General features: G+C 41.5%; 1 protein-coding gene across 3 annotated transcripts in view; it reads right to left on the bottom strand.

Annotated features, from left to right (window-relative positions):
* Positions 1-3,438: 3,438 nt before the first annotated feature.
* UHRF1 (ubiquitin like with PHD and ring finger domains 1) overlaps positions 3,439-22,686 on the bottom strand; it is a 28,041-nt gene continuing 8,793 nt past the window's right edge. For all 3 annotated transcript variants that reach the window (XM_044998949.1, XM_044998947.1, XM_044998948.1), the window contains exons 3-17: positions 21,347-21,610; positions 20,715-20,890; positions 19,896-20,111; positions 14,814-14,920; positions 14,436-14,622; positions 12,001-12,124; positions 11,802-11,909; positions 10,681-10,785; positions 9,199-9,305; positions 8,001-8,163; positions 7,753-7,890; positions 6,356-6,470; positions 6,092-6,249; positions 5,469-5,567; positions 3,439-4,786 (exon numbers count right to left, since the gene is read on the bottom strand). In XM_044998949.1, coding sequence (XP_044854884.1) covers positions 4,640-4,786; positions 5,469-5,567; positions 6,092-6,249; positions 6,356-6,470; positions 7,753-7,890; positions 8,001-8,163; positions 9,199-9,305; positions 10,681-10,785; positions 11,802-11,909; positions 12,001-12,124; positions 14,436-14,622; positions 14,814-14,920; positions 19,896-20,111; positions 20,715-20,890; positions 21,347-21,610 — 2,214 coding nt within the window. In that variant the 3' untranslated portion in view covers positions 3,439-4,639. The remainder of the gene's footprint in view (positions 4,787-5,468; positions 5,568-6,091; positions 6,250-6,355; positions 6,471-7,752; positions 7,891-8,000; positions 8,164-9,198; positions 9,306-10,680; positions 10,786-11,801; positions 11,910-12,000; positions 12,125-14,435; positions 14,623-14,813; positions 14,921-19,895; positions 20,112-20,714; positions 20,891-21,346; positions 21,611-22,686) is intronic.

Raw genomic sequence — 22,686 nt, forward strand, 5'->3', positions numbered from 1 at the left:
TCTTCTGCCAACGCGCTGGAGGAACGAGACGATCCCGCCCCTGCGACGTTGCTATTGGGTGAGATAAGGTGAAGAGCGCGGGGAGGGGCTGGTTGAGGTGCCAGTCACTCCGCCCCCTTCCCTGCTGTCAGGCTCAGTTGCGGGGAAGTGAGTACGTGAGGAGCGGCACAGCTGCAAGCAGGGGGGTTGCAGGGCTCTGTGCACCAATAGGGCAGGGGCCCAAGGGCTGTTCCCCAGGGAGAGGAGGGACTGAGACAGGGCGACACCTTCCTTCTCCTCTCGCCCTACCCTAACCCGTCCTGCAAGATATGAACGTGCAGGTCTCAGGGCCTGCCCTGAACGACATGAACATCGGGCAAAGGGTACGGTAGAGAGCCAGGCTGCACCCTGTGCACACACATCTGCATGCAATGCTGCTGCTGCAGCCCTATGCACAGTGCCCATGTAAAGCCACCACCCCTTCACCCGCACCTCATTCTCTACCAACCCGGCCTACACGAAAAACGCTGTTGAGAAGTAAGTGAAGGTCCCAACTGCAAGTTTCCACAAGCATTACAAATACTTCCTTCTTGCAACTGTGCTTTTCCGCTACATTAGCGCCACAGGAAAATAAAAGTAACTTTTAATTAAGATAAAAAGCTGCGTAGTGTAGCTTTTTAAAGAGATCTTTCCCAATCCCATCTACTTGTATTTAAGGAGAGAATACACAGTAATGCCTAACTGTTCTTTCTGGCAACAGGTGAAGAACTCACTCCAGAGACACCTGTCCTCCCTGGCCCTGTATCCTTTGCATCCAAGTTCTGTCTCGTCTACAAGAACAACAATTTTGACATTTAAATTGCAGCAACACCTGGAGTAGGACTAGCAGCATATACTCTACCGCCCCCCAAGAATTTTAAACATTTATAATGCAATTCAAAAAGTTTTGTTTTGTGAAAACCCAATTTCTTTTCTGTCATACAACACTGATACAAGTGCCCCACAGCCGGCTCCTCTTCCCCCACCCCACAACTGATAACCTAGACAGTTACCTGGTTTAAGTATGCTTTTAACACTTCCCTTACCTGCACAGCACTTACAGTAGCACCAATAATAGTCTCGTGCTGGCTTTTGAGCAGCCTCTTTCCACCTGGTAATAGCATTTCCCCCTTGGCCTTGCAGATATTATGCAATACACAGCATGCAGTAACAGGAATATCGTTTTTGCTGAGACCAAGCATGGTCATGAGACATATGCACCTGCTCTTCAATTTTCCAAACACACTCCACACCTCCTCCATCTTGCACCTGCTCAGGCAATATTTAAATCTTTCTTCTGTCCAGATACCCAGTAAATGACTTCATAAGCCAGGAAGCCAATGAGAGGTTGAGTACCAGAGAATCAGTTGGTATTGCAATCTCACTATAGCATCAATAGGCTGCTCTGGGGAAAATGTACCTGCTTTCAGCTTGTCATATAAAGGCCTATATTCTCTGACCAGCCAACTTTCCATGTCAGTAAGTTACCCACGGTGAGACAGTGATTGTATATTCATGGGGAACTACTTCTTCAGTTTATGTATTGAGAAGCAATGGGCTGTGAAAAGTTGGGGGAGAAGACGGACAACTGGGAGGAAATTGGGATATGTATCCCATATATCACCTTACCAGCTCTTTTCATAGATTGATTCAATTTCCTGCATGTTGCAAAGTATGACAATCCTGTGCAGCAGGATACATACCTGCATGAGTGACACACACACACACACACACTGCAGATTTTCCAACACCAAACTGATTGTCCATAGCCTGACAGCAATTGCCACACACTTCTCTACTAGCAGAGCAGCTGGGGTGAGCTTGGCACAGAACTCGGCTTTGTGCATCCAAAAATTCTGGAACCACTGCTGGTCATTCCAGATTTCGATTATGATCTAGTCCCACATCTCTCCTCATTGTACAGGCCCAAAGCCACCACTCCACTGTGTGCTCTCAGTCTGTGAATACCTGCACCAGCTAGTCAGCTTCATTCATGGTCTATTAATTCATCTGCCGTATCCCTGCTATATGTCCAGCTACTGTGGTTCCACAAATAGAAGAGAATTACTGGCTCAGTCCCATGATTTGTGCTGAATCTATGCTTTTAGCAGCAAGATGGAAAAACACAGTGCGGGGGGAAAAAAAAGTACATTATTGGATGGAACAGACCTCAAAGTCTCAAAATTCCCTGAAAGTGATGGTAGCCCACAGTAGACAGCAGCACCACAATACACTGCAAAAATTTCCCACAAGATAAAGTGCTAGAGGGCAGTGCAGGGATACGAGGATGTCTATACAAGAAGTCTTTAGGTGATACAATCAGCTGCTGTGAGGACACTGCAGTGGCAAACGCAGACAGATATGAACACACACTGCCAAAATAGCTGTCAGTAGCAGTATGCCAGCAAAACTTTCTAGTCAAAACATTTGTTTTCCAAGATCCTTCTGCCCCTTGCAGGAACATCTATACTGCTGTTTTTAGCCCCACAGCCCAAGTCCCATGAGCCTGAGTCAACTGACCTGGGCTCAGACTCTGTACAGTGGATTTTTCTTTGTGGTGTAGACAAACTACAATTGCCAACTGACTGGGGGTGCCCTGGCAATAAAGCACAGTTCAGGAATTTGCAAGGAGCTCCCTGCAGTTTTCCTGAGTGTCTTCAGAGGCCACAGCAGCCTCCCTCTCAACCATCTACCACAACATAGGTGGTTGGGGTTTGTTTGTTTTTTTCGGGGTGCGGGGTGGGGGGGGGAGGGAGAAGAGAGGAAGGTGTTAAATAAAGGTAGGAGCCATAGGGAAGTTCCTCAAAGGCAAACAAGAAAACCTTATTCCAATGAATGGTGTCTAACAGATTACATGAAGCACCCTTCTGCACATTTCAACAGCCCTAAACTGCAGAATGTTCATTTTATTCTTTAAGAGGAAGACAGTTTTTAACATATAGCTAGATCCTTCATATAAAGAAGTGTACATCCGCAGGAATATGCATGTGTCAAAGTCAATACAGGATTGTACCAAGATCGTTTTGTTTTTTTAATTACTATATAATCCTCTCTTATAGAATCAATGCAATAGCTTTCAAAGATATTTTATCACTATTATTTTCCACAGTCTTATTCTGTTACCTTGACAAGATTTCTACTTCTGTCAGAATTTTTAATGAGTTCCGTATAATGAATCACCAATACAATCCTCCAGAACTAGATGTGTCTGAAAATCCTTTAACAAAGGGGTTAAGAGTACAAAGTTTTCTAAAGTCAAATTAATTTCTACCTTGTTCTTGCATTTTTACTACAGATCTAGGGTGGGATTTTCAAAGGAATCCCAATCTAGATTTTAACTAATCTCAATACTGAAATATTTTCACAATCTGAAAATTTAAGGAGACGAAGGCAAACATTTTAATCTGAAAAGATATTTATTTTGAGAACTTTAACTTGCACATTTTACAAAAATTGACAAATTCAGCAAAAACCTATAAAAAAGTTTTTCGCTAACATATTAACATTATAATTTTAAAAAAGAGTAAAAGTTAAAAAACAGGCATATTTGTTCCAGTCTGTGTGCTGGAAAGAGTAATTAAAAAGTCCCTGCTGAGGTATTAAACTGCTAACTTTGGTACTGTTAGGAAAAGACATTCCGTTCACAAAATTAAGGTTTCCTGGTCTCATGTACAATCATAAGATGTTTAATTAAAAATCTTCAACGACTTATTCTTCATTTCCAGGTAGAAATGCAGTGAAAAAGTAAATGCATGTTATGATAATACATCTAGCATCAGGAAAAAAACCTTAAAATTTGCAACGCCACACTAATGACATACAGCTACAGTGTTACTTTTACCCAAAAGAAATCCGGCTGGCAATTTACAGTGCTTAAAAAAAATTGGCAATTCAGACCCCTGTCTTTCCCATAAAGGACCAAAGGCACTTAAAAATGGCTTTAGTATGTTCTACTATGGCATCCTGGATAGAAGATAGCACCTGGTTGAACAAATAGTTCCCTAAGTAAGAGACGAGTCCAACTGAGGTAGTAGTTCTTATTGCCCCAACTACTTGGCTAATGCATGAAGGCTTTTTGTGGACAAAACTGGTGGGGAATGGCTTTTAATAAAATCTGATACAAGCACAAGGGAGAAAAAAAAAAGATTACCAAAAAACAACCTGGGTCACAGGTCATAAGCCAGGAACCATCTTGTACAACTGGAGCATCAAAATGCTGCCACAGAGATACCCAGATCTACTTTTATGGCCAAATCCATAGACTTCATAAAGATTGTTCTAAGCAAATAAGCCATTTTCTGAATAAAAAAAATATAGGGAACATTGAGAACTTTGTCATGATCATGCAGCCTTACCGGAAGCAGTTTGTAAATCCATTTTTAAAAAAAAACAACTGTGCTGATGAACGGCAGGTTTCAGGGGAAAAAAAGGAATGCAAAATCCAACATTAAAACAAAAAATACCCACAAACATACAAAAGAAGATTTTGCAAAGTTTATAGATCTTATAACAAGGAAGACTTAAAACTTTTTGGGGGAAGGGAGACTATTTCTTTAAATTAAGCCCACTGAAAACCCATTAACAAGTTTAAACAAAAGGAAGTTAGAAGTGCTTTACAGAATCATCGTCCATTGCCATAACCAGGGAAGAGCTGAGTTAGAAGGGCCTGCAGCGTTTCATTCACCTGCATAGTATAGTTTTTGCCAAGATCATAGCGACAAGCTGGACAACTATACACATCTGCTCTGAAGGATCGATCCAAACAATCCTGGGAGAGGAAAGAAACAGAAAAGACATTAAGAGATTAAGTTGCAGAGCTTTGCTCATTTTACACAGCCCCTATTGGGCAGAGGAGAAGGTATGTGCAAAGTCCATTCACTTGACAAAAACCCAGTGGAAGCATTTGCATGTTTTCTTCTGTGAAGCGATTTGGTCAGACACAAGGTTTAAATATATGATATGGATTGTTTCAATATATGATTACACTACTAAAGAGCAAGAACTCCATAGTTGCTAAGAACAGCCACTGTCTCTGCAGGAAATAATTCACAACAGTTCTCACAATCATATTTACAAGTTAAAGTGGGGAGCACAAGGTGGGTGAGGCAGTATCTTGTCCTGCTCATATCCTGGTACCAACAACCCTGAAAACAACAGTTAAGTGGGCTAGCAGGCTTACTCAACCAACAGTGATTAATCTTTTGCTGTCTCTTACTCAGATGCTGGCAGGACAGAACAGTAGATAGTCCATTACAGGCACTTGTGTCACAGAACATTCAAGTCACCATTATTCACATGACCGTAACCAAGATAGAAAGACACCTTGATGAGAAGAACTATTACATAATTGTCAAGGCATAATACAATTCTTAAAGGCTGTAGAGAAGTTTTATTCTGAATATGGAAATTCACAGCTTTCTTAATGGGCAACAGATATCCTGGCTACTCACTTTACACACATTATGCTGGCACACTGTTGTGACTGGCCGAAATACCACCTCCTGACAGCAAATACACAGGAAGGTTTCTTCCACTTTATTCAGGAATTTCTAGGAGAGAAAATACAGAGTCATTCTATTGCTACTGCTCTCCAAACATGCAGCACAATCCAAATTACTGAAGACACCATTCATAAAACTGCGAAGTGCTACAGACTTTCTTAAATTGAAGATGAAAGCAGAATAATCTGTAGAATTCCAAGAAAGGAACCTAAATTACAACAGATTACTTCAATCAGAATATTTAGTATTCAATTTGAGTCATGCTATGGACTTCCAGGTAGCAAAACAGCAGTTGACATAATTGAACAGAATTGGTTTCTGGAAGTTATTCTTGTCTGAACAGCTTAGAACAACTGAGGAAGCCAGAAACAGGATTCAATGCACAGCAGTCCTGGCTGCAGCATTCTGAAAGAAGATAGCCATCCCTTCACCCTTGCTGATGCAAAGGAATGTTTCCCATGGAATTCAGCGAGGCTATTCCCCCGTAAGTACTGAGGCCAAGAGGCACATATCTGAAGACAAACAAGTAGCTATTGCTACTACAATTCTGGGATGAGGAGTATCTGACATACCGGTCCATCTTTGAGAGCTTCTAGTACTTCATTCCATAGTTTTTCATTGGATTCATCACCTTTAATAAGAGCCTTTTGCTGGGATGTCAGCTTGTATGGCTCAACTTTAGTCTTTTTTGGAGTCCCTCTAGGGGAGGTGGGGAGCTTTATCTCATCACCTAAAAAAAGCATGTGGACCTTTTTAGAGACAAAATATTCAGCTTGCTAAAGCACTAAAAGAGCTACAGAAAGAGTTTGCCACCTTCACTTGCCTATTATACCAACCTGCTGATTTCCTTTTCCTCTTTCCCTTCCCTGGTGTTTCACACTCTTCATCACCTCTCTTATTTTCTTTCTCCTTATCTTTGTTTGCAACAGCTTCCAAATACCCCTCAGGATACTTTTGTTTTTTTTGGGGGGGGGGGGGGGGGGGAAGAAGTGGAGAAAAAAAATAAAATATCAGATGCAAACATACCACTCATCGGTAGGACCTCTCAGATTAGTTAAATCAAAAATGATCTAAAGCCAGTTTAGAAAGATGTTCCAGTTCTCAACCCCCTGCCCCTCCTCCTTTGGAAATCAAGTCAGGCTCAGGCTACAGAAAATGAGAAACGTCAAGCTTTCTGGCTTCCTAGTCCATAACTTTACAGACAAATGGTAGGGAAAAGTCTATGTAAACAAATGGAGCAACAAAATATCACGCTACAATTATGCCATTTAAGAACTTCAAGTTTAGTAATGGTACTTATCAGTAGATATTAAACACACTGCAAGGATTTCAGGCAGCAGCTTCTCCTAGAAAACCCAAGACAAAGAATAAATTTGGCCATCATTTGCTTGTAACCCGGGATTCTGTGAACCAGTCTCAAAAGAGATCCATTAAGTAGCAGCTTCCTGGCTCTGAGGGTTCAATTTTCCTACTGATAAACACATTGCTGACAAGTGACACTGGGAACCACTGCTAGCAAATAAAATAAATAAAAATTGCAGTTCTACTCCAAAAACGTGACAAATTTGTACTGTGAGATTCCATGTTTATTATACCTCAATGACCCCAGATCAAGTTTGCTTTACCAAGAAAGGGAATTTTATTAACTACCCGTTCAACAAGCTCAAATTGGCCTCTGGAAGTTAAGATTTATTTCTAATTTGTACATCACCACCTGTAAGATTTCATGGGCTAAATTTTGCCTAAACAATCCTATTGTTCGGGTGCAAACAGCAGCAGAATTTGGCCCTGCTATTAGAAATTAACCATTCTGTTGTTGATGTGCTAGCCAGAAGAGAATCTCAATTCAACCTACCTTAAACTGTACCGGTTCTGCAGCAATAGGAGTAAAAATTTAGTGTAGTAAGGTGAACAGACAGAACTCTCAGCACTCAGATCACACTTGTGATTAAGAAGTTGCCAATTTCCACTGACCATAACCACTCACCCTATGACCAGCTCTGAGGGCAACAGGAAGGGGTGGCACCTTTGAGAGTTATGAAGACAAGATCTTCAGATGTACTCTGCTAACAGAGTACAAGCAGTAAAACTCTATATCGAGGAAGTACTATTCTAATTCTTAAGTTTCTCCTTCAAACAGACAAATCAGAGAATCCTAACACATCTGCCAAGGTAAAAGGACACTCCTAGTTCTTTCAGCAGGAACATTAGTTACTCAATAAGAATCATGTACCTGCATTGTTAGGCCAAGCTTTTTCATCCTGTCCTTCCCTTCCTTGGTCCAGGGGGCAGGCTCCTCATCATCCCTCCTAAGTAGGTAACGCCACACTAAAAAGCCAGATTTCCCCGTCTCAGGCCAGTATTTCACAACCTAAAAGGAAGGACATAAGCCCCTTAGAAGCTACAGAAACATTTCTGCCATAACCAAACATCAGTCATCGTCCTCTCCCAATTCATTCCAAGGTGGGAATGCCTGCTTACCTTGTATATTCCATCATATCTGTTTCCCTCTCGAGGAGCATATTTGCTGTGTTTGCCTCCCTTTACATTCCTCACCACTCTGACTGGCTTCCCAGCTCTCCAGTCCTTGGCTTCTGCGCCATCTTTATCATTGATGGGGGCACTGCAGTTCAGAGCCAGAGCTCTGCAAGAATAACCCAACTTAATGTATTTACTAGGGAAGAACTATCCAGAAGCAGACATGAAATAAGAAAAGCCTGGTAATAAGCCTACTAGAAAGGATATGAATACAAAGTACAGTAAGGTAGTACTAACGTTCAGTACCCCTCTGAGCAGCACATATATCAAAGCCAAAGCAGGAAATACAACATGGAGTTGTATGAAACAGAACAGAGATATACAGCCAAGATTCAACCAGTGCTAGTAGTTTCTCAATCACTGTTACCATGCAGTCTGACATGACCGGTTTTGCTCAGCCACTATCTCCTTTTCAGTAGTGGGGTGTACTTATTATTGCCAATCTGTGCTTTTACTATTCCCTGCAGTAAGGAAGGTATTCAAACTCTGTTCTTCTAAAATTCCAGGTAACAGTATGGAATCCTGCCCACCCATTTTGATTATTCCTTTGCCCAGACAAAAAGAGAAATATTAACTTTCAGGGAAGGCCAAATCACCTGGGTATAAACATGATAATGGTCCTCATCACCAAATTTGAATACAGAGTATCAAATGGATTGCCTGTCCTGCCTTTCTCAATTACCTCCCATTCACAAACACATCTTCTTGCCAACAAGAGTGCCTGATTATTTGGAAGAGTACTAACATAAAAGGATTTAAAAGGTGATTTTAGTTGTTTTAATGTAATTTAGCAGCTAAAAATAAGGTGAAGAACAGTCCTATGTCACAGCCATCTCCGCAGATCAGTAGCAAGTGCTGTACGGATCATGAATGTACCACAGGCTACAGTTTGAAAACTTGCATTATAATTCATCCCTCTGTTCTTGGAGGTTGCAGCAAATATTAAATCTGGGGTCTAATCCCATTTCCAGTGTCCTACTGGGAATTTTCCCATTATACGTTGACGTATAACCATCATGCACAGCGAAGCCATAACTTTGAAGATCTCTTATTTTTGGTTTTCTGTGACAGACTTACAGTCTGCTATATTGCCAGCCACTAAGCAGAAAGTTTCATGAGGCACAGCGTGAATGTTTCCAACCTGTTCATGTTGGTGAGTTTTTGATCACAAGATTGTTCTGCCGTACGTTTGTTTCCAGAAAGATCACGACCTCCACTCCCCGTGTAAGTGAAAGAATTTCCATGATCCTGAAATATACATTGATTGTTCAGTAATTCATACTCACAAAATAGTTGAAACAAAATAATACAGATCTAGTGCAATAGTACAGATTAATACACTGATCTAGTGGAGAGAACAGGGGATTCAGATTCCTAATCCCAGCTCTGCCAGAGTCAGTTGTCCTGTGGGTCTTTGTGCTGGGATAGCCACTACAAAAAGTACCTGTCCTGTGGCTCCAAGATGACTCCTGGTGTACAGCACCAGAACAAGGGACTTGTAAAGGTGTTGGCACTCCCTATGCACCTACTTGTGATCAGCTCTAGCACTGCAGGGGAGCCTCAACCTTACTTTTCCAAATGGGCATCAATAAATTCACTTTAACAGATCTGGGGGAGGAAAAGCCAACACACAGTAACAAAACAGCATAACCACTTTCCAAATATTTCAGGAAAGGAGCAATTACAAGAAACATGTCATAGTCCTCACCTCAGGACTCAGAGCTCCAAAACTTAAAACTCTCGAACAAAGTCAAGTTTGGTCAGGCTAGTCTCCTGCTGCCAGAGAGAACCCACTTCCTACTGCACAGCTTCTGCTCCCCTCTCCTTTACCCAGCTTCCTGTTCCTATTTAAATAGCCCAGGGCAGGGCCAACAGCACAAGTTACGAGGGCTCCCCACTAGCCTGCATCAGGAAATCAAACCAGCCCTTGCAGCCCTGGAATTAGGGGGGATACAATTTGCCTCCCCTTGGTCCTTGCAATGGTAGACAAATCTGCCAAAGTCTGACCTTGTGGCTAGTAAACTTAAGCCTTAGGCCACTGGGCAGTCCAGTTATATTTTGTGTTTTCAAATTGCTATTTCATGGATTGTGGAGGCACCCATTGGGGGAAAGAAGACTGGGAAGAGGTGGAAGAATGAGAAGTATCCTTGGGCAAAGCCAGTGCCAGTCAAACCTATCCACCCCACAACGCCAACAGGCAAATACTTAACAGTATTGGTTCAATTGTACTTCCTAACTCTGTGCTGAATACTGTTGACACAGGGAGATATAGCAAGAAGGAAACAGGAGGTCCTCTGTGCACTTTTTGGAGTGGGAAATGGGTCTCCTAGGAAGAGGACAGTGTTTCCTGGAGAGGGGATAGGCTGCACAAGTGTCATATAAGCTTAGTTAACTTGTCCCTGACTCATTCCAAGCAAGAATATCCTATTATTCAGGGTTACGTTTTTTCTTTGCCTGGTTCTCCGTCTGAACTGGTGTTAAGTTCTTCAGATGAAAGATGTGATGTAGAATGAAGAGTATCAGATGAATCCAAGTGTTTGTTTAAATACAAAATTTATAATTCAGTACTCTGATCTTCTCTGCAAAAGATCCCAGAGAGTAAACAGTTCCAAGATTCACTTACTATATCGTCTTCATAACCTCCTGCCAGGACCAGGGAGTAAGCACCATCATTGCTCCTGCCATGTATACCTGCTACATGGGGCCTGTGAACACCAGATTCACTCACCTAGAAGAGATCAGTAGAAAGTTTACTGGACAGCTGTTCCAACAGGCCACAAATAGCTGCAATTATTTAGCACCAACATGAATCAATGCATGTGCACAACTGAGTTGCTGATGGCCCACACAACTTCTTTGGTTTTTGTTTTCCTTATCCTTTTCAGATATTTGTATGTACAAAAATAGAATCTTTTCATGTGTTCCTATTTACTTGTATCAAGAAATATCTAATATTACACATCTTCCAACAGATAAGGGTCCTGACTTGTTGCCCTGCACAATGTGCAGTCATTTACACCAGTGCAAAGTGAGTATAAAATAATGTCAAATCAATAGTCGCATTTTGCATCTGCTTTGCCCAGGGTGTAGAAAAACAACGAATTGGGCCCTATAACTTCAGGTTGAAGAGAGGAGGAACAGATGAAGTCTTAAGAGTAACCCATAAAGGACAAATCCACTTTTTTCCCCTCTAAAACAATAGCTTGACTATGTGAGGGTAACCATCAGAAATTCAGGTTTTATCTTAATGTTTGTGCTGGAAGACTGCCAACTAAACAATTAGTAGGTATATGATGTTCCAGATATCAAGGAAGTGAAACTGTTGAGAGGGAAAGCAATTTTATTCCAACTGTTCATAACACAACAGTTGGGGGGGGGGTAAGCATTCTGGTTAATTCAGTTCACACTCCTCAATCCCTTCAATTATGGGGTGAAAGAGCCCCCCTTTTCACATATCTAGGGCCTCAAAGGAAGTTTGTAGCAAGACTGTAGAAGATTGTTTTTTCTGTCTGCTTATGCTTGTATTTTTAAAATGTTTCATGTCTTTTTTACATCAGAAGTGCAAGACAAAACAATTCCCCACACTTTACGCTCACAACAGACAAAGCCAGTCTTTTCCTCTCTGCACGTTGAAGTCCTGTGGCAAGTGTGCCAACATAGCTTCTGTTTCAAATTCCTTGGGCAAGAGTTACATCATTCCCATTTCCCAGAATGGAAGTTCACTCCAGCACTGCTATTTCATACCTGGACTCTGAATTTCCACATGGTGCCAACTGGAACCCCAGGAATTGGTCCATAGTGATTAGAGGGGACAATGGTACATTCCCTCGTGCGACCCACACATGCCATACCCTGTTTCAATGAGAAAGCCAGATCTAAGAACTGCCATCGAGTATCATGCTTTACATATTAAGATACAAGACAAAACAAGCTTTACACCAACCTTGCCCCAGTCTCTCTGAGAGGATGAATTAGCAGATGCCATCTTTGCCTTCTTTTTACTTTCTTTTAACTTCTCTCCTGCTAAAACCACTTCACTTGCATCATTCCGACATTCAGGGCAATACCTAAAATTGCCAGCCAATAAAAATTAGCTTGTGGTAGCCCCTCAAGTTAAAAATGGTGTTTTTCTTAGAGTGTATTGGTGGGTTATCAAGTAGAAACTTGGGAAGTTTATCTGAAGTTGTGTACACCCCATACTGACAGCCTCTCAACAAGAGAATTAAAATTGTACTAACTACAGCCGTTCAGACAGGGTTCTTCAACAGCTTTCCTGGCCACCACAGACAGGGCTGTTTCTGAGAAATATTATAAAGCCAATTTACGGAATGTTGGAACAGAGCATGTGGAAGAGAAAAGAATGTTAACATACAGCATGTTTTAGTGGACATGGTTCTCAAAAAAGGCCTGTTCATGATGGGTAAGGTAAGACATACACAAAGTCTGCAATAGCTGTTCAACTAGCTGGCATCATTCTGACTTCAGCATGGATAGGATCTGCAAGGGACTGCAACCTGTACTGAAACAAATTGCCTCATTCCCATTCTGCCAAAGGGCTACATTCTTTTCTATCAATGAAGGCTACAAATCAGATTAGCAACTGTAAAGACCACATTGACAAGAGAGCATTTATCAGATAAGATAGCTGTATGTCCTAGTTTTAAAAGTACAGAAGCCATCACCTCCACAACAATGCAGTATTGAGAGAAGAGCGCCTACTACCACGCTCACCCACCCCTCTCCAATCTAGTTATTTTGCTTGCCCAAGTTGAGATGCCTTAAAAGGGGCTTGATTCTCAGGAATACTGAAGACCCCTTTAAGGAGTCAACTTAGGCAATCCCTCCCCCCCCCCCCCAAATCACTAATCACTCTAGAAAAATTTAGTCCAAGGAGACCAGGAGAAAGTTTTAACTTGTGAAATGTATGCACTGCATATTTTCAAACTGGATTGGCTAGTGTTAGCAGCAGGAAAGTGGCTGCTTATTTTGCTTTCCACAAATCAGCGCTGTTCATAGAACTACCATTCAAGAAACTTACCTATAAGAGTAGTAATAATCTGGCTGAAGAAACTCCATGCTTGTAATGCTATAAACTTTACTTTGTTACTAAATGTATTTTAGATTTTTAACTGAATCACAGACCTGGTTTTCATATGTTTCTTTAAGAAGCCCAGCATATTTTTAGTACTATAAACTAACATTTATGTTTCAGCAAATGATCCAAAGCTCAGAACAGTCTTAGGGCTTATCTACACTTGCGGGCGGGGGTGGGGAGGAAATCAACGAGCAGTGATTGATGCAGTGGCGGTCGATTTAGTGGGTCTAGTGAAAACCCACTAAATCAACTGCAGATCGCTCTCCAATCGACATTGCGTAGTGTGGACCCCGCAGTAAGTAGATCTAAGCTATGTCGATTTGAGTTACACTATTCATGTAACTCAAATTGCGTAGCTTAGATAGAATTTCCCCTGTAGTGTAGACAAGGCCTCATTCACAAAGATCCATCCCAATTTAGAGAAGGCATAGCTTAATAGGGCTAGTAAAGTCTTACGCAGTTACCTCCCAATGCTTCTAGAAGGCATAGCCTCCATCAAAACAACTTTTTACATTTAGGCCTTGACTATACACAGAAAGGCCTGTCTACACCACAGCTGCTATAGCAGCACAGCTATGACACCGCAGGTGTGACGTTGTAGCGCCATAGCATAAACCAGTGGTTCTCAACATGTGGCCCAATCAGCCTACAGCTGCGGCCCATGTGACATCCTCAGGGCCATATGGGTAGAATATATAGTGTATGGATGCGGCCCACACTGGTAAATAGGTTGAGAACCACTGGTGTAAAGGCTTTCTAGATTGATGGAAAAGCCTTTGTCAATGTAGTTAATCTCTCCAACAGGTGATGCTAGGTCAACAGAAAAATTCTGCAGACCTAGCCACATCTACACTGGGTGTTTGGGTAAGTACAGTGCTCAGAGTGTGAAAGTTTTCATAGCCTTAAGTAACATAGCTAAGTCCATCTAATTTTTGAGCGAAGACAGGCCAAAGTTACAGAAATGTCTGACAGTGTGTTTTTAATAAATTGTTAAACATGAGCAAAATCTCTTGGAATCAATTAAAAAAAATCAATTTAAACCTGAATTATAGTTATTAAGGAAAGGAATTGACTTGAGCTAAAACTAAATAGCTACAATTCAGCTTTAAATGGATTTTAATAGCATTCATGGGGTCTTGCTCTGGTATAACAAAATTGGTTAAAAACCACACACCTTCAGAGGGGTGTGTGCGCACACACACACGTACACAAGGCCTTACACTTTTCACTACCTAAAGCCTACACACAAGTTACAATACTGAGCAGGCATTTTCATGACTTACCAGTCCTCATCATCCGGTATGCTACTAAGGGGAGGGTTGAGGCAGTAGATATGGAAAGCCATGTCACACTCATCACACATTAGCTGTTTATCTGGATCCTGTTTACCTCCACACACATGACAGGCACACATCCTGCAGGTCTTGTTTGGGTTATCTTTACAATGTTTACACACTGGCCCACTCTGCCCTATGAACATACAGAAACCACAATTACTGCTGCTTCAGATTTCAGAAAATACTAGTTACACTAAAATGGACAAAAAGCCTCAACCACAAACATATTAAAAAGTCTAATTTTCTTGGGTATCCAATACTAACATCGTAACAATAGGATGTAGTGTAAAGTTTAAGGGCAACATTAAAAAAAATATATCTCACTTTTTAAGGGACTGGTGCTAGCTGGACTAACACTGCCAGGTTCTTCAATTTTGTAAATTTCATCCACAAAGATAATTCTGCAGTCATTCAAGGAATCACCAGCATCCCTAAAGGGAGAAATTCATAAGTCAACAAAATCAGCCTTAAAAAAAAAAAAAAAAACCAACCAACCACACCTCACTGCTGCACAGGTATACTACGTAATGCAGACTGAGAGGCAGGTGCAATACATCTTGGATCACAAGTAGTTTCAATGAAGGATTCTGGATCACGTACAAGATGATCAATTAACAGATTGACTATTATAAATGAGGCAACAGCTCTGTAGCTATGTTGCTCTAGTGCCCATAGTAGTCTGATGCTGGACAGCAGCAACAGTTCTAAGCGCTGGTCTATACCCCATTTTTGGGCAGCTATACTGATTTAAAAAACAGATATAGTTAAAGGTAATATAAAAAACCCTAGTATAGATGCAGCAAAGAGTCCTGTGGCACCTTATAGACTAACAGACATAGTGGAGCATGAGCTTTCATGGGTGAATACCCACTTCGTATTCGATGAAGTGGGTATTCACCCACAAAAGCTCATGCTCCACTATGTCTGTTAGTCTATAACAGGGGTCGGCAACCTTTCAGAAGTGGTGTGCCGAGTCTTCTTTTATTCACTCCGATTTAAGGTTTTGCGTGCCAGTAATACATTTTAACGTTTTTAGATCTCTTTCTATAAGTCTATAATATATAACTAAACTATTGTTGTATGTAAAGTAAATAAGGTTTTTAAAATGTTTAAGAAGCTTCATCTAAAATTAAATTAAAATGCAGAGCCCCCCGGACCGATGGCCAGGGCCCGGGCAGTGAGTGTGCCATTGAAAAATCAGCTTGTGTGCCACCTTCGGTACGCGTGCCATAGGTTGCCTATCCCTGGTCTACAAGGTGCCACAGGACTCTTTGCTGCTTTTACAGATTCAGACTAACACTGCTACCCCTCTGATACTTGAGTATAGATGCAGTTATTCCTGTACAAAAAGTGCTTTATAGTTATAGTGGTGCAAAACTTGTGTGTAAAGAAGTCTTAAAAATACCGTATTGTCCCGAGTATAGGCCGCACTTTTTCCCCCTAATTTAAGTCTTTAAATTAGGGGTGCGGCCTATAATCAGGAACTTAAAAAAAAAACAATAAAAATACTTAAAATCCCAGCCGCGGCGGGGAATCAGAGCGCTCTGGGCTGCCCGCCGTGGCGGGGAGCCCAGAGCCTTTTAAATCCCAGCCGCGGCCGGGACTCAGAGCGCTCTGGGCTGCCCGCCGCGGCGGGGAGCCCAGAGCCCTTTAAATCCCAGCCGCGGCGGGGACTCAGAGGGCTCTGGGCTGCCCGCCGCGGCAGGGAGCCCAGAGCCCTTTAAATCCCAGCCGCGGCGGGGACTCAGAGGGCTCTGGGCTGCCCGCCGCGGCGGGGAGCCCAGAGCCCTTTAAATCCCAGCCGGGGCGGGGACTCAGAGGGCTCTGGGCTGCCCGCCGCGGCGGAGAGCCCAGAGCCTTTTAAATCCCAGCCGCGGCGGGGACTCAGAGGGCTCTGGGCTGCCCGCCGCAGCGGGGAGCCCAGAGCCTTTTAAATCCCAGCCGCGGCTTATAATTAGGGTGCGGCTTATAATCAGGAGCGGCCTATACTCGGAACAATACGGTATATGTTAAGTTCCCCAAATCTTTGCAATGGAGCATTAAATGGTGATTGGGTTCGGAGTTAGGTGCTAACTATGCCATTTTGTTTCTTTAAAAGCATGCCAGTAATGCCTGTTCTTACAAAAAAGACAGAAGCTTTAATCAATTCATTCCAAGGAGCTATTTTAGTCAAGTTAAAGCTTTTGTTTTACATAATAGCCCTGTTTACGCAGCTGGTCATTTCTTCCCAGGCTCTAGTGTCTGCTCCTCCACTACAGCATGTCCACCCTCCCGAACTGTCTTTTCCACACCCATCTGGAACATGCCTGCCTTATGCAACTGCCCCTCTGCCATTGGCCAACCAATGCCTCTTCAATCCAGTTCCACAGCAAATTCCTCCTCTATTAACAGCCTCTTTACTTTAGCTGCACTTTGAGTGCTCCACACCCACCAATTCCAGGCTGTTTCCAGTACCTCTGGCCTGGTCTCCACCCCACCCACCCACATTGTTCTTTGTTTTGAGGTAGCATCTAGGAGCTCTAGTCATGGACCAGGACTCCACCTAGATTCCAAATGGAGAACAAAAGACAGCCTCTGCCTGAAAGTTTACAATCCTTACTACCAACCTGAATTCCTTTTCACATTAAATAAATTCACCTATGAAGGGTTTAATATCCATTAACACAGCAGACAAGATTGGTTGAAGGCAACACTACCTGAAGTAGATTTAGTGGCTGAGCTGAACTTTGCAGAATTTGAACCTGCAGCTCAAAAGAGTTTCTCAGCAAAAGCTATGCTTCAATTATTACGATATCCTCAAAAGGTTGCAAAAACTTTTATTATGGAAACTGAACACCCCGTGTAACACCCTCCATCCCCCTCTTTTTCAGGAACTCTCTACATTTCCTCCCAATCTCTTCTGTGCCAGGGTCTCTACGTGCCCCCGATTCCACCCTCCTCCCATACCAGGGTCCCCCATTCTGCCTCCACACCAATGGCTCTGTGCCATTCCTATATCCCCCCCATGGCATGCGTTGTGTGTTCCCCATTCCCCTATACCAGGTCTAGAGTGTATCCCTATTGCTCCCACACCTTCCATTCCCCCTTACCAGGATCCTCCAATCTCCCATCACCCATTAGGGATTCTGTGTGCCCCCCTATAACAAAGGCCCATTGGTGATTCACTGTTCTGTGTCAGTAACTCGTCAGGCCCAACATACTCGCTACACCTAACAGTGTTAAGATATATACCCAAAAGGTGTCATGTAACATCTCATTGGAAAAACTAAATAACTCACTCATCATTAATATTAGAGTGATGTGTGTATAGGTCATGTACAAAAGATACAAGTATGTGCTAGAATTATATTCTTAAGGTGTGTTTGGCAAGGAATGCATAAGCACACTGTGCCTTAGTCAAGGGAACATGCATTTGCCTGATCATCGGGCAGAGACAACGAAGATACGTTAACACATAAGGTAAACAAACCTATCAAGCTAACAAGCAGGAGAGAGCAGCTTAGTCTGGGCTTACTTTTCAAATAATACATTTTAAAGGTTGCCTGGACTATAAAAATGAAAGGGGAGAAAACTACCTAGTGGTCCATCACTTGGGGACCAGAACTCTTGAAATCACAGAACATTGGGTCCTTCAACCAAGGCCGTTGAAGTCTCTAGGGACTGAATATAGGTGAGAAACCTGCTCAAAGATTGTAACTTGCCGAAGTTATGTTTTCATCTTAGAAACATATTTTTACTTATTTGTAACCCTTTCTATCTTTACTCCTTATAGTTGGCATCACTCAAGCCTCTGACTTTGTTAATAAGTGTTTTACTTTTACTCTAAACCAATTCAGTGCTGTGATTGAAATAAGTGTTTGTCAAAAATTCATTAATGTAATGAAATGCAGTATATTGATTCTTTAAAGGAACAACAAACTTAACCAGCTGTGAATGTTACAGAAGAGGACTGGATGCTACAGAGGCAGACTGTTTCGAGGAAATTCAAGACAAAGCGGGTGTTAGGCTTACTTTTTGAAAAGTAACTGTGTGGTGGAAGCGAGGGTGTGACTTGCATGCTGTCTGTTAGTGTCAGGGCTTTGAGCCACAGCAGCATTAGCATTTAAGGCAACCAGAGTTACAGAGCAAGTCCTGACAATCCCTTAGTGGTCAGGGCTAAATCACAAAACATCACCCCCTACCCCTATTCCAGCATGCTCCATTCTTCCCTCCCCATGGCAGGGCTCTGTATGAACTCTCATTACCCTCTTCCCTCACATGTAAGGGACTGCATGCGCCCACCTTTCCCCCTCCCTTGACACCAGGATCCCCTATTCTCTCTTCACATTCCAGGGACTGTGTGCACTTCCTCCTGCGCCATTATTCTTTTTTCTCTGTCTTGGAGAAAAGTCAATGTGTCAATATATTAAAACTATTGATATGATGAGCAAAGATGAGCAAGTGTATTATGCTAGAAGGTATTCATGGATACCATCAAGCAGTTCTTTGATCTGTAGACAATTGCAGACATTCTAGATTCTAGAAGCTAGGGTTATGCTAAAGAGCTGGGAGAGACTCTATATGCCCCCCACATTTTCAGTTTTCTGAATTCCCTAAAAAAAAACAAAAACCCACACACCCAATAGGGTTCTGACCATTGATGCCTAGAACATTCCCTGAAATGTGTGTCTTTTTTTTTCCCAAAATGATACATTCAACTACTTCATTACACACAAACAAAAATGCCACTGATTTGAGTATAAGCCCTTCACAAGGTTGGCCAAAAACGTGCAAATTAAAAACTGGCACCAAACACAAAATAAAAATGTGCAGATAAGACCTAGAAAAAAAGTTTAACATTTAAATGATGTAATAACAGAACACTGCCTCTTTTTTAATATACTTTCTTTTTCAAAGGCATGGGTTCATAGGGTCCAGATATTTGCATCTATCTTCATGTTCTAGATCAGGACTTGGTCAAAAGGAGCTTTACATGGCAACCTACACGCAAAGGGATTTTTCTACACAGCATTTGTAAAATGAAAACATGAGTTCACTTTCTCTCTCTCTCTCTCTCTCAAGTTTTTGAGAAAGATTTTTACCTGACTGTAGACCTTCCCTGAAAATGTTCATAATCATTGTCAGGAATTAAAACTAGCAAGTGGAACTCACTGGTCTAATATCTGTTGTCCAAATCAAAATGAACCACAGAAGTAAAACAAATGGCTAAGAGTTAGAATTTTACATTCCATTCAGCACCATAACCAAGTTTGCTTTTTTAAGAGTTGAAAGTAATTGGTTTCTTTATTGAAGGCAATGATGACAAGCAAAACCTATTAAAGAAGAGCAATACTTCCAAACAGAACATTTAAAAGTAATTTTGGGACTCTACATCTATTTCATTCTTTTAGGATCGGGATTACTTACCCAAGCAGTATCTTTGCATACATCTCCTTGTTCATTCTGGTTTCCCGTTTTCGCAGAATCTCTGCATCATACCAAAAACCTCTCTCTTTTGGTTCATCGGGATTATAGTTTACCATCACCACTTCCCCTACTTCTAGTTGGTGCCACTTCAAAACAGTCCGTGCTCGAGTACGTACATCTTTTGAACTCAGTTCTACAACTCCATTCTCTGGGTAGCTTTTTTGGGGAAAAGAGTTAGATTATTGAATATAATCTAATTTTCACATTATATTTAACCACCTGTTTTTAAGAACAGTCTATGCCAACACAACATACAATTGTTCAAAAGTTGATTCTCTTCTCTCCCCCAGCATATCCATTGCTAGAATAGGGCACACCAAAATTCTCAGTGCTGCAACCCATTTAATATTTTGGCCATTTATTTAGTCTTCAACAAAACTGACACTTCTCTTCCACTCTGGTCCACTTATCCTCCAGTTTTAAAGTGCATACGGTTCAGACAAGCTGGCAGTGTTACAGCCTGTCTGCATTTAAAATGGTTTAGTACTATAGATGGTAGAGCTATGTTGGCAAAATACCCATAGTGGAGAAGCAGCTTTATTAAACATTTCTCCAAATGGAAGGCGCTATACCAGTAAAAGGGATTTTTGCCAGTATAGCTTTGTTGTTTAGAGGTGTGAAATTATTTTTTTTTCCATACTCCTACCAATACAACTATGCTGATAAAGCTTTCTAGTGCAAACCAGGCCAAAAATCTTGCTTCTCTACATGACCAAATGCTCCAACACCATCAAATGACCTTCATTAGCTATAACTCACTCTTCATATTTCACATGATATAGGATATCTTCTTCAGCAGCAGTTGATTGCAGTTCAGACTCTGTATCACTATCACTTGATTCATTTGCTGCCTTCTCTTTCCTGGTCACATTTACAATCTGGGCTTCAAACCATGCTCCCATGTTCATATCCCGAGCATCTACAAACTCGTTGATCTAAACAAAGCAAGACATGTAACTCTCCAAAATAAATTTTCAGAGTAAGCTTGAAACTCAATTAAGCCACTCTCTATAGGGCTTAGTTTTTTGGGAAATATAACTAGCACTTGTAACAATCTATGTTTGAACTCTCTTGATGGTCCCACAGCACATCCTGACCGCTCTCTCTCTCTCTCTCTCTCTCAGATAGGGTCAGGAATTGTCTTAACATTTGTCTTGTGCATCATCAAGCACACAGTGGTTTAGTAAATAATGTAGTACAGCCTTGCAAAATGGTCATAGTCTGTACTCGGTCGGTAAAAACACTCATACCTTAAAAATTCCACTGTAAAAAGCACGTAAAAAAGGTACTTGTTCTGAGCAATCAGTTTCTTAAAGGTTTTAGAAAGAGGCTTTGCTGTTCATTTCTGTATAGTACTTTGTACCTGAGAAAGAAATCTAGCGTACACTCACCTTATAGAGTCCAAATCCTGGATCAACCCAGTCAGCCTGTGCTACTGTACTAGGCTGACACTCCAACTCTATTGCACCCTCGCCATTGTTGGAGTTCTTATCAGACTCACTTTGGCCTGAGCCGCAGCCAGAGTCTGTATCCGAGAGTTCCAAGTCCTTCTCTTTATTAACAGTAGGAAGCATAGCAGGGCTCTGTCTTACAAGCAGCTGAACAATATCATTCAATCCAACATTGTAGTCAAAGAGGGAGTGACCATCTTCCATCTACAGGATAAATTCAGAAAGTAACAACCTAGTTAATTCCATTTATATTTTAAAGCCAACTCAAAACTGCCTTTGATTACATTTGCAGGTATATGTAAAAAAATATACTTGAAAAGCACTAACAAGAATTAAGCAGTATTTGTAATTTTCAAACATTTATGAGTGTCTAGTAGATTTTTATTCTTACTGTTTGGAAATTTTTTTGTTCATAGAACAAACTCGGATGCAAATACTGGAGGAAAAAAATGCATCTGCGCTATAGTAGAACTGCTTCAGTGGCCAAGTCACTCCACTCCTCTAACTAGGTTCTGAATGGCAGTGTGAAAGGAACCAGTCTTAATTTCACTTTGCAGCTGTTCAGCAAAGCCAGCAGCAGTTGTAGTCACTGGAATCAGTCTACAGATTCACAAGACTGAACTGTGTCTGATCAAAGCTAACTTGAAGGAAAGTTAAATTAAAATTTGGAAAAGTGGCACTGCACAACGGCAGAACTCTGACTTTTGACTACATAAATAGAGGGCCAAATAAATCTGTACCTTTTAAAGTTCTTGAAGTTACTGAAGTATTACTATTCCAGATTTAAGGCACAAGACTTGATGCTGGAGAAAGTTTAGCAATTTAGACAAGCTTCACCACATATTTAAGGTCTGACTAATAGAAATTCTACAGGAAATCATCATCCCTCCCAGCCCAAACCACTTAAAAAAAGTGATCCTCAGAGCTTTGTTCTCTATCAGCGGGAAACAAGTTAACCACAAAAACTTGCACTTCAGAAGAATCACTGAGAATGAATTATGATTCATGGCATAAAATAATTGTGGGGCTACTACTGGAAATATGGATAAGAACAGTAAAGGTCAAGTTATTTCCTGTGAAGGGATGAAGAATCATAGCACTAATCAAATCCATAAATCGAGAATCAGCTGAATCTTCTTATACTTACTACCAGAGTAATGGTATCACAAAAATCAGGTTCGGACTAGCAATAAGTATCAGAAGAACAGCATAGAGAATACCAAAAGGACAAGGTCAAGAAAAGAGCAGCACAGGATGAGAGAACATGCACAAGGAGCAGC

This window comes from Mauremys mutica, chromosome 24 (genome assembly GCF_020497125.1).
Source record: "Mauremys mutica isolate MM-2020 ecotype Southern chromosome 24, ASM2049712v1, whole genome shotgun sequence".
Lineage (NCBI taxonomy): Eukaryota > Metazoa > Chordata > Testudines > Geoemydidae > Mauremys > Mauremys mutica.